Source organism: Chiloscyllium plagiosum, unplaced genomic scaffold (genome assembly GCF_037043375.1).
Source record: "Chiloscyllium plagiosum isolate Xiang-an unplaced genomic scaffold, Cpla_swu_hap1 HiC_scaffold_15, whole genome shotgun sequence".
NCBI lineage: Eukaryota > Metazoa > Chordata > Chondrichthyes > Orectolobiformes > Hemiscylliidae > Chiloscyllium > Chiloscyllium plagiosum.
The window spans coordinates 21,849,573-21,862,581 of NW_028270153.1; the positions used below are offsets into that span (position 1 = coordinate 21,849,573).

The 13,009-nt window shown below is 39.7% G+C and overlaps 1 protein-coding gene across 1 annotated transcript in view; it reads right to left on the reverse strand.

The window, feature by feature from the left end:
- The window catches only part of lama5 (laminin, alpha 5), a 320,328-nt gene that overhangs the window by 202,212 nt on the left and 105,107 nt on the right, over positions 1 to 13,009 (reverse strand). Inside the window, exon 3 of the mRNA XM_087994598.1 lies at positions 5,845 to 5,962. Coding sequence (XP_087850724.1) covers positions 5,845 to 5,962 — 118 coding nt within the window. The remainder of the gene's footprint in view (positions 1 to 5,844; positions 5,963 to 13,009) is intronic.

The following is a 13,009-nucleotide window of genomic DNA, read 5'->3' on the forward strand; positions in this document are numbered from 1 at the left end:
ACAGAATGTACAGTACAAATTAGAAACTGCTCCAGAAACTGAGCAGATCTGGCAGCATCTGTGGACAGAGAGTTAACATTTCTCAGAACAACTAGTTCAATACTGCCAATCTTACAAAGTTTGTGCAGCAATTTCTGTTTTTGTTTCAGATCTTCAGCATTTGCAGTTCTTTGATTTATTTTACAGAATATAAGATGATGCACTTAGACATCCAGATACAAAACACAGAAGTAGGAAGAGGTCAAACAGACTCTCAAGCCTGCTTTGCCACAATGAATGATGAGGATTCATCCTCCAATTTTATGTTTTTGCCTGGTCCCCATTATCCCTGTCCCTGAATGTTCAACCACCAGTCAACCTCATTCATGAATATACTTAACGACTGAGCAGGAAAAGCTCACAGGTATGCAGAACTCCAATGATTCACACCTCTCTGAATGAACTGTTTAGCTCAAAGAATCTGTTTGGTATCATCTTTGATCTAATGGAGCAATTTTATTAATAATCACTGACTTTGCGCCATTTTAATCTGAATGGTCATTGTGACAGATGAGAAATACATTTTTCTTCTCTTCTATTTCTACTGCTAGGCACCACAAGCAGGAAAACAACAACAAAAATGCATAAATCATAAATGAAACAGAGAAAATTAACATCTCCAGCTTCTTTGTCAACTTATTCTGTACTGTGAGCAGAGGAAAGCGTTTAGTAAGCATATCTTGCTTTGATCGAGATTATTGTGACAGGAGAAATCCATACATGGGTAAACTAGCTCAAATCAGATTTGTCCCTGAAAGGTTACTGCCACTCTTTCAGCAACAGGCAAGAACAGCCACTTAAACCTCCATTTCCACAGCTGCTGTAATGACCAAAGACTTTCACAGTGGCAGATGCAACATTCACTAAGCCATCAGCTGCTAAATTGTGGATTTCATTGCAATATTTTATTAACCATTTAAACTAGGCAGCCAGTTATCCTGGATCACAAGCACAAGATGTGAGATAGTCCACCAGATATTTTTTTAATTTAAACAGTTGGTTGACGGTTGGTAGTGAAAGCATTCTAAGCTGCTCCTCAATGAAACATTCCAAATTCCAAACCCTCTCAACAGCTGTCCATCAAGCCTATTGGTGGCACACTACTGAAGGCCTGCTTGAAACCACAACAACAAGTGCTCATGTAGTCCTCAATTTGAATGGAATGCACTCTTTAAATCTAAATATTTCCCTAAAAGACTGAAAATGTAAAAGATTTTTCAAAACGTTTTCAGCATTTCAGACAAGTAGTTATCCTTTTTATATGACAGCAACACTGCCTGCCACTAGACCATTTTGATCATAGACACTTGTTAATTTTTAAATAAACTTGTTGAACCTGTGACTTTATTGTTATGAGCAGGACAGATGAAATGATTACCACAGCCTCTTCAGAGAGGACTGTATTTAATGAACCACTATCTCTATTGGTATCACTTTTTGGGCATTCTCTGCTTGTGGCTAAGTTCACCCTCTATGATAACAGCTTTATCACACAAGCTTTATCCTAGACCTCATTACAAACCCTCCTGATGAGGCAACTCCAAAAGCCTCTGCCTCTGGTTTTATCATTGGCAAAAAAACTGTTGTGTTTGTAAACGTCTTAATAGTTTAATTAATTATGACATCTTTGTTCCCTGCATTCACATGACTGCTGACTCCATAATGAATCTATATTAAAGGCAATTCTTAAGCATCTCCATAGAAGGTAGCAGAGATTCAATTAACTAATTATTCACCAAAAAAATAGCAGGAGCATAGAGTTTAAACATTCCTCTGTCTCAAAGTGAGGCTGCAATGTTGTATGGCTCTACTAATTTATCCCTGGCCTGTTCTGAGTTGATGATTTGTGAAGCTACACATCAAGAGAACAATGGACATCATACTGTTTAATTTGTACAGGTCTGAAATGGTCAATACTGAGGAATGTCTTAAACACCATCCACAACGATGTCATATGGACTTGATTGCCAAACAGCTTAGTATCTCAAGGGAGTAAAGCATAATATCCAGGTCCTCTTCACACATTCTGGAGCAATACTTAATAACATACCCTGTAATAAACATGCAATAAACTATTTCTTGCTCAAATCAAGAGCGTCTTTCTGTTAGACCGGCAAGTGGTACTCCTCTACCACACCAGACCCTGAAGTTCACTACGAGAAGATGATGGCGACAGCATGCCTATATGGTGAGGTGAATAATGAGATTCAAGGAGAAGTAGTGAAGAAGGAATCTTATGGCATTCCATCTTTTGTGTAAAAGAATAGAGTTTGCTTAATAATCAGATTCATCCCACTATGATGCATCACAGGCACGCTCAATGAATACAGAAAATTGGGCAAGATCACAGATTCCAGTGAATGTAATGAGGATACTACAGTTCTTCACCAAGGGTGATGTTACTGAATAACCACACTGTTTGGCATAAAATACATAATTATCATTCCATAGAAGGGATGGAGTCCACTTTAGAAAGAAACCAGGAATGTGGAACCTGAGGCAACATCTTGTGCAAACCTTGAACTTTGCATCAGGTTTTAACTGAGACACTGGCTCCCTTTGCAATTACAGAAAGCTAAACTACATCACAGTCTTGCTGTGATGTAATCCCATTTGCTACTTTTTCAGTACATTAACATTTACTTAACATTTTTCTTCTGCACAATTATCTCATTCTCTACCAATTGTGAACAGATACTTGTGGCTGTACATTCCATATTTTAATAGCTTGGCATGATATAACACCATAAACTGCTTTATAATCATAAAAAAAATTAAAACGATCAATGTCAAATAGACACAGTAAAGACTCATCAATACATTGCCGACCAGTGAAGGACAAAAGGTTCAGGAAAGGTCAGTCTTACAAAATTTCAGCACTTTCTGCTAAATACTAAATTTGAGTTTGAAAGAAAATAATCAAGGAAAAAAATCAAATGTGCCTGTGCTCGTATTTAATTAAATTCTGTTAATTAAATAAACCTGGAATGGGTGAGTAATGGTGACCAGGAAACAACAAGTTTGGCATAAATAACTCATTTGGTTCACATGTCCTACAGACAAGGAAATCTAGCACGCTTATCTGATTTGACTTTTATGTCATTCTACACCCACAAAGTGTGACTCACTCTGAACTGGCCGAACAAGTCACTCAGTTTCCTAAGAATGGACAATAAATGTTGGCCTCACACACTGTGAACGTATAATTTAATGAAAGCAGCTTAAATTCTGCTGTTGATAAATCTTAAATCACTCCTTCTGGTTACAATCCACTTTTTTCAAGTCCAATCTTGTACAACTACTGCTTCAGGCTAGCCTCACGTCTGGAGACGAAGTGACCCACAGCTCCTACATACAATGTATCACCACGGCAATATCACTACAAAAGGTAAAATAAATCGCAAGTAATTGGCATCAGTCATCTTCAAATTTAAACTCTATTCCAATACAAACTGCCTCTTGGCATTCATGCCTGAGCAAAGTTGCACAAGAATAACATTTACAATGGATAGGGTGTGGAGAAATGTTTTAGTCACTATGCAATGAAGTAAAATTTCTTCAAAGAAGAATGCACTTGTTAGTGATTTCACTACACAAAGTAAGGCTTCCCCCAAGGGCAGCTGCCTAGTACTTCTGAAATGTTTCACAGGAATGTATGTAGCTGAAGTGAGTGACAAGATGTTTAAAATCTCACTAGCTCCAGTGATTGCAAATCCAGAACCAACCACTTCCCCTGGGCTTTGAGAGGTGGAGGCTGAGAAAAAAAACAACAAACCACTCTCAGCAAATGAGTAAAACAATCAATAGCATCATTTCCTACTGTATTCAAAGCTTTTGTTTTGGACATGGAAAATATTTGTCCTACGTCATGCGTTAACAATTATACAAGCAAATGATTGAAGATTTGGAAACACATAAAAGTGTTTTAAAAAAAAAGTAATGCTTCAAGCTAATGTTGTAAAATCTAAACTCTCCTTCTGGCCTTGAATATCTTTCTCAAATCTGAATACAGGCAAAATTACTTTCAACCCACTGAAGTGAAATTAATTACTTAAGTCCTCGTTCAGCCATTACTAGCTCGATTTAAGCAAATCGGGAATGAAATATTCCAGTCATAAATGTAAATGTATTATAAGCAAGGTATCCCAAAATGATTCTGGAATTATGAAGAAGAGTCACTAGACTCAAAACATTAATTCTGCTCTCTCCCCACAGATGCTGCCAGACCTGCTGAGATTCACCAGCAACTTGTTTTTGTTTCAGATCTCCAGTTCTTTGTTTTATTATATTATTGTATTCTTGTGTTGCTTTCCTGAAACCAGAATGGCCACCCTCATATGGATTAGTAAGTAGCATATGATCAATTGATTTGAAACCCTCAAATAGGTTTATATAACTAATAAATCAATAACTTGCACTTAATAATATACACAAACTTCTGGTTGAACTCTTCATAGCTGCTGCTCATGGAGGGGACATTGAGGTTCTTGGCTCATGGGCACAGTTAGCTCTTAGAGCACTAACATAATCAGTGCCATGAAGCTGTACATTATTTCAATGATCAACTGAATCTCAATTTGTGAATTTGATGTACAACAAACAATGCCCTGACTGACATTCTCCCAGCCAGGGATAATAGGATGGTAAAAAAAATCTCCTATGTGTCACTGCTCTCAGGTTTGCGTTTTAAGGAGAGGCTGATAAGCTGGAACATTTTTCACTGGAGTGAAAGAGATTGAGGGGTGACCTTACAGAGGTTTCCAAAATCATGAGGGGCAGAGATAAGGTGAATAGCAAGGGTTGATGCCCTAGGGTGGGGGAATTCAAAACTAGGGGACATATTTTTAAGGTGAGAAGAGAAAGATTTAAGACAGGTCATAAGGGGCAACTTTTTTTTCCCATGGAGAGTGGTATGCATGTGGAATGTGCCAGAGGAATTGCTGGATGCAGGTACAGTTACAACATTTAAAAGACAGCTGGATAAGTACATGACTAGAAAAGTTTTGGAGGGATATGGGCCAAACGCAGGCAGGTGGGACTGGTTAGTTTGGGAATACAGTCAGCCTGGACTAGTTAGACCGAAGGATCTCTTCCCATGCTGTTTCACTCTTTGACTCTATCTGCTACTTTCATTTGGTTCAGAATACACACCCAGGAAACATGAATAGAAGAATCTCGTTTATACTGTTGTCCATCAGTAAGAAACTCCTACAGGACATTATATATACAATCATACCCTCTCTACCATTGGTATTCAGTGGATAGTGTATGAAGCTGAATGAGGAATATAGGCTGCATTACCTTTATATTAGTCACAACATGGAGAAGAATATTCCCAATGAAGGATTTATTTAGTCAGGAATGGAGGTCTTTACACTAGACCATTATTTGACAAATACAGGACTGCCATCTGTTTGAAGTTCATGCTAAGGATGCCTCACTAAAAACCTGGCTCCATGAATTTAGTCGCAGGATCAGTTCCTGTGCAGATTGGATTGGGCCAACTCATTCCTAAATTCTCGTGCTCTGTACTTTTTTTATGGCACATAAGTAGCAATTTCTACTCCAAAGTAGATTACAGAAAACATGCAAAAAAAAAAATCAATAGAGAGTGAACAAAAAGGGAGCGTGCAGAATCATCAAGTAGAACACTGCACCTTAAGAGTGCACTGCATGCTTACTAACAGGTGCTGGTTCAATTCCGTAAAGATTTTTTGAACTGACTGCACCAGGTTTACTCATGCAAATAACAGCAAAACTTCCTGTACACTGGGAGAATAATCCGCCGCCTGCAAATATACTTACAAGCAAAATACTGCCAAGGGGAGTAAGTTTCTCCAAAGTCTGTAGATCGCTCGAGGACCCAAAGATCAGGCCGTGGAGAATTTGCAAACTTGATCAGCACGTAAGCCACATGGAAGAGCTGTGAAAGATAAGTTATTTAAATATTTAGAAAGACAGGTTTTGGATAAAACCAGTTTGTCATCATTATGCAGTTGCTATGTTTATTTGTATTGACTTGCGTTAGCATTGATAAACTGATGATCTTGTGAACACATACTGTCATTTCCCTACTAGATTTGATGGGCTGGACTTTCATATTTCCAGTTTCCATAGACGTAGATATACAACTCATTAAAAGCATACATAGTCAGGTTGGAAATGTAAAAGGACATGAAAATCCAAGTTCAGATACATCCTGGAAAGCTCTTAAACTGTTCTAATTGGAAGAACGTTTCCCAAACAATAGGAAAATTTGGCAGGATCTAAAATAGACAGATGATTCATTCCACCACATTGACATCCAGTTGTTGAAGGTGAAAGTTGCTCCCATTACCTTTCACTTTAAGCGACAGCCAGACAAGCAGACTAAACACACTGCACATTCACTACAAATTACACACAACATGCAAAATCCCATAAAATACAAGCAATCCTTTATGTTAGTACACTCTTGTAGCATCTTTCACCAAAAAGACAATGACTTGCATATAGCAAAGTTCTGCAACACCAGCTACTCTTCCATAATCTGCCTAGATAGACATTCTTCTGTGTCAGCCTAGACAAGCACCTGTGTCTTATCATAGATTCATGAGTTGGCCTGAATCTTGATCATGAGACATTTTATCTTACTTTTTGAAAATAGTTATCTATGTTTATAATTTAAAAAGACAAAACTGGAAACAGACTACAAAATGAAATATGAATACAAGTTTGTGCCAGTCTTGTTTTTTTCATTTGAGTAAGAGCAGTGTCTCTCTTAATGTACTGCATTGCTAACTCCACTTTAAAAGTGGTGCATGTTATGAATGTTGCTGACATCTGCCTTAGATAGAGTCCATGGGTTATTGTAATGTGGGGAATGGATTGTTGTTGAACCACGCTGTGTGGCCATCAACCATCCACCATATACATACTTAATAACTGGCAAGAAATTGGAAATGTAGATTTCCTTTCCTAGCAAAACAGCAGACTAATTATTATATTGCTAAAGATTTTTTTTCCAGCTGTGTTCAACTCAGACAGCACAAACCAGATTTCCAGGCCCTTTTTAATTTGAAGTCAGATCAGACTCGAAATGTTAACTCTCTGTTTCTCCATCCACAGATGCCACCAGATCTGCTGAGTTTCTCCAGCATTTCCTGTGTCTCCTTTTTGATCAGTTTAGCAGAGTACCAGGCCCGGTGAATGCTCTCATCTACTGGCTAAGTAAGCACCCAGATTCCTCTCTTTTAACAGCTGGAACATAGCTTAAAAAAAAACAGTGCTGCCCCTCCACTGTTCCACTTATTTTGTTTCCCTTCTCCCTGTTCACTCAGAACTGCCTTCACTCTATGGCTTTGTAAGCTCTGTTCCTCTGATTCCCTGGTTCACTCAGGCCATTCTAGCCTCTCACTGACCCCACCCCCAACTAACTTTGGGTGTCTCTTTCTGCATTCCCTCTTGACACACCTGTCCATGTGTCAGAGCAGCAGTCAGACTCTGGAGGTATGGAGTTCTTTCCAGGAAGTGGAATAAACTGGGGAGAGAACCTCTTCTACCAACTACATCCTGGGAGTAGCTCACACTCATTCACATTTGTGTAGTGAAATTACGACTTTCAAAGTGTAAAGCATCTTGACTAAAATTAATAATTTCTAAACTTTTAGATTGGTCTCTATTTATCTCCTGCCCTTAGCACTGGGAAGACATTTCAGTTTGCAACCGTTACTCATTCCTCACTTCTAGTTTTTAAATGGAACTTGCTTTCCTCCACAACATACTCTCATAATCCTTTGATATACTCTTGCACTGCATGTTCTTCATTCTCTACTTTGTACAAAGTTTGAGTCAGGATTGTGAGTTTCTGCTCCTTCACAATCATATTGAATAGAAGGGGATCTTCTGTCCCCTTAAAGCCTGCCATCAAACTATTAATCTGGATTAGTGGCGCTGGAAGAGCACAGCAGTTCAGGCAGCATCTGAGGAGCAGTAAAATCGACGTTTCGAAACTATTAAAGCTTGTCTATTCCTTCAGTGTAGGATAATCACCATTTATTCTTCCTGCAAACCATAACTGTCAAATTCCATGTTCGACTTCGAGTCATAGAGATGTACAGCATGGAAACAGACCCTTCAGTCCAACCTGTCCACGCCGACCAGATATCCCAACCCAATCTAGTCCCACCTGCCAGCACCCGGCCCATATCCCTCCAAACCCTTCCTATTCAGATACCTATCCAAATGCCTCTTAAATGTTGCAATTGTACCAGCCTCCACCACATCCTCTGGCAGCTCATTCCATACACGTACCACCCTCTGCTACACTGTACAATACCCACTGCTACCTCAGATTCACACCCCACTCCAAATATTCACTATGAAGCAGCTCACTGCATAACAAATTCCTATGTAAAGAAATTTTGTTTAATCTGCGTCCTCATTTTTTAGGCAACTACCTTGGACCAATGATCATTCATCACTGTCTCTTCGTCCTAAGGAATTAATCTTGCCTCCACCCCGGTCCATGTACACCATTGACATCTTTTACGATTTTAAAGGAAGTTATATTATGTCGCCTGTTTATCCTGCTCCAGTGGAAATAGTCCCAGCACCACAAGGTGAACATATAAATAGGAACTAGGGCCATTCTGCCTCTCAAGCTAACATTGCCATTCAATACGATCATGGCTTGCCTGACTGTAACCTCAGAACTTGCATTCTTGCCTATCTGGATAACCTTTCACTTTCCTGCTTAATAAGAATGAATAGAGTCTAAAATGAGACACGAACTCTGTTTTTACTATTTTTCAGGAAAAGAATTCTAAAGACTTGCCACCCTCAGAAGAAATTTCACCTCAACTCTGTTTTAAACGGGTGGTTCTTGAGTTTTAAACAGTGACCCCGCCCCCAGTTCTGGAATCTCCCAGGAGACAAAACACCTGTTCTCTATTCTCTCTGTAGGAGGCCTTTCCAGATTCAATCAACACCTCTCACTCTTCTAAATTCCAATGGATACAAGCCCAGCATGCCCAACCTTTTCTTGCAAGACAATTCACTCAGAGTCAAAGTTATACAGTATGGCAACAGACCTTTTGGTCTAACCAGTGCGTGCTGAACAGTATCCCAAACTAAATTAGTCCCACCTGCCTGCTCCTGGCCTATATTTCTGCAAACCTTTCCTATTCAGGTGTCCATCCAAATATCTTTAAACGTAATTGTACGTGCACCAACAACTTCCTCAGAAGTTCATTCCACACGCAAACCACCCTCTGCGTAAAACATTTTCCTCTTAGGTCTTTAAATCTCTTTCCTCTCACCTTAAGAATGCATCCCCAGACTTGAAATTTCCCATCTTAGGGAAAAGATAACTACCATCAATGCTATCAATACCTCTCACTATTTTATGAACTTCCATCAGATCACCTCTCAACCTCCTGCGCTCCAGTGAAAAATGTTACAGCTTTTCTTTATAAATCAAACCTTCCATACCCAGCAACATCCTAGTAAATTTCTTCTGAACCTTCTCCAATTTGATAATATCCTTCCCATAACTGGGGAAATCAGTACTCGACACAGTACTCCAGAACAGGCCTCACCAATGTCCTGTACAATCTCAACATAACATCCCAACTCCCATACATTCCTGAAGAAGGGCTTATGCCCGAAACGTCGATTCTCCTGTTCCCTGGATGCTGCCTGACCTGCTGCGCTTTTCCAGCAACACATTTCCAGCTCTGATCTCCAGCATCTGCAGGCCTCACTTTCTCCCCATACTACAGTGACTGAGCAAATGAAGGCAAGCATGCCAAACGCCTTTTAACCCTGACAATGCGTTATGCAAGACTAATTCCAAATGTCAGTGGGGTGAACATCCCTGAACTGTTCCAAATATATTTACAGTTATCCATGATATCCTTGATATAATCCTTGTGAATTTACACAGTGTAACATTTACGGTTTGAACATTCTTTCTATCGTAGGATATTTAATTCTGTGCGTACACTCTTGCCTTTGTCCTACCACGGGGTTCTACAAATTTCTCATGTCTTCCTTATTTTTGAGAGTCACATCCCTTCTGATAAAACCCAAAATGCTACTGACCTTTTTTAATACACTATCTTTACCGTCATTCATTCCTTCACAGAATTATATATCAAACCCCCAAGTCTTGTCATTCACCAAACACCTATCTGTAACATTCATTTGAACGTATCAGCCCGCTCCCGGTGTGTAATTTTAACCTAGCATGCTGGCAAATATAATCATTTAACTGATGCACATGCAGAATCAGGCTGACCAACTTGTTTGTATTTGTCACAGAAGATAACAAGCTCTTGACCTTCCATGTTAAGAATTTCGAACTCGCTGCATGTGTAGATAGCTATGCTAATTCCTTGCATTTCTCCTAATTTCTGACAAACTGGCCTACCCTAGATCTACGTTAACAAGGCTGCTGCTGTGAATGACGCACAGCTTTATCCATTGCCGCTTCTTGCGTTTTGCTTTGAAGGCAGAAATGACTTGAGATAAAATCTCAAACAGGCCAATGTTTCCCATCGAGATAACAACCCGATTCCCTAAGAGAGCACATATCATTAAGACTTGCATTGATATAACAACTCTTATGACTTCAGGACATTGCAAATGCTGGAGATAATGGGTGAAATTTAACAGCATGCCCTGTGGCAGCTCTGGTAGCAAATGGGGCATTTAATTAGGTGCAGTTCCAACTCCACACAAATTAAGTTTGTGGTGGGAAAAACACATGGTCAGCCTTTCCACCTTGGTGCCAAATAGAGACCATTAATCAAAGCTCACAGAAGGTCCTCATCCTGCTGTAACTAGCATTAACCCAGAAGCAGCAGTGGGCTCACTAAACAGGAGGTTCAACAAGCAGCTGTGCCTGGTTGCTTTTAGTTCCTGGGGGTGATTCTCTTTCAAAGGCCTGATTAAGGAAGCAAGCATCAGGAAGAGCGAGAGGATGCACTGACAACCGACCTTGCTGCTGCCAGAAGTACCCACCACTATTATGATGTAAATTGGACACCAAGTTCTTGTGACCACCCAAAGCAACTAAATAAAGAAATTCAGAAGTTGCTGACAGAGTTTGCCTGCTTTTGCACCAAAATATCCACCATTGGTACCTCACTGACAAATTCTGTATTGAACTTAAACTGCAAGTGAAAATTTACAGTAATTATTCACAAGTTATGCACTAAACATCCGAAAAAGTTCAATTCTTGCCCTCAAGTGCAAGTTTATTTTTAATGAAGTCTCATTTATTGCCAAATAATCTCTCTTGTGCTTGAAACTGAACTTGAAAGAAGTGCGGAATCAGATTCCTTTTCTCTTTGTTAATCCAATCTTTATTTCCCTCACTTCATTTCACTTTCTGTACATAACTTCAGAATGAAATAAATGTATTTGTTTCGACTCGGAGGTTGGCTTTCCCATCCCAAAGTGGGGTCAAACATGTATCGAGAGCACTTCAAAATGATGAGCAAGGCCCATATCTGCATTCTCAGCATCGGCAATTTTCCCTGGTCTAAGATAATGCAGGTTGGGTGGAAGTCTGCATACTGGTGTCTTAATAGAGCTGACACTTTTGCAAAAGTGGGAAATTTAGACTTTCCGCTAGTCAGGTTAGTTAGTTGACTGGCAGGATAAACCAGGGTTTGGAGGCAGGAATCTATACATAACAGTTACAGTAAATATTGCCTACCCGATATCACAAACAAATGATCAAGCCTCAGTTCAGTGGGTGGTAATAGTGCTGTCTGAAAAGGAAAATTACCCTTAAACAAAATGGTTGCATGTTGTTACAATTGACAGCTGTTAAGTTGCCTAGACAATGAATACTACTGTGCAACTGGAAAAGTCTTCAGATGCATTGGAGTGCATCATCCACCAAATTAAATGTAACGTTGCTTTATACAAGAGAGCTATGTGTGAATTTTTTTTTAAATCTCCAGATCTGACAGTATAAACTGTCTTTGATCATTTACCACGTTGGATTTCAGTTTCATAATTTCTTGAAAAGTAGAGTCGCAAGGAGATATGATGGTGATGGCAGCATTTGGTATGCTTTCCTTTATTAGTCAGAGTATTGAGTACAGGAGTTGGGAGGTCATGTTGTGGCTGTACAGGACATTGGTTAGGCCACTTCTGGAATATTGCGTTCAATTCTGGTCTCCTTCTTATTGGAAAGGTGTTGTGAAACTTGAAAGGGTTCAGAAAAGAGTTGCAAGGATGTTGCCAGGGATGGAAGAATTGAGCTGTTTGCGGGAGGTTGAATAGGCTGGGGCTGTTTTCCCTGGAGTGGGGAAGTCCAGAACTAGAGGGCATTGGTTTAGGGTGAGAGGGGAAAGATATAAAAGGTTCCTAAGGGGCAATTTGTTCACACAGAGGGTGTTACATGTATGGAATGAGCTGCCAGAGGAAGTGGTGGAGGCTGGTACAATTGCAGCACTTAAAAGACATCTGGATGGGTGTATGAATAGGAAGCGTTTAAAGGGATATGGACCAAGTGCTGGCAAATGGTGATGAGATGAGGTTAGGCTATCTGGTCAGCATGGACGCATTGGACCGAAGAGTCTCTAAAACTCTATGAATACTCGGCTGATTTACAAGCCAACCTGTCAATACTGCTCAGTGTGGGATTTTAACATAGCTCTCAAGGTGAAGGTGGATTTGCTCATTTTAACAGATTTATAGGCTGATAAGAGCGTTACTGGCTTGACTGGATTATCAAGAAATGTTTGATCATTTCGACTGATGTATGAGCTTTTTAATGATTCCTTCAAGTTATTTTAGGGTTTGAGAGTTCTCCTTATGGTGGATATAGGTGAGAGAGTTGGGGAGTTTGGAAGAAATGGGAGAGAGAAAGGGTGAGGAGTGGTGGTTGGGGACATCTCATACTGACCCATTGGATGAAGGTGTTTTGAATAAATGAGTAAGTTTGACATCAGCTTGCTTCAACGAGGCAAAT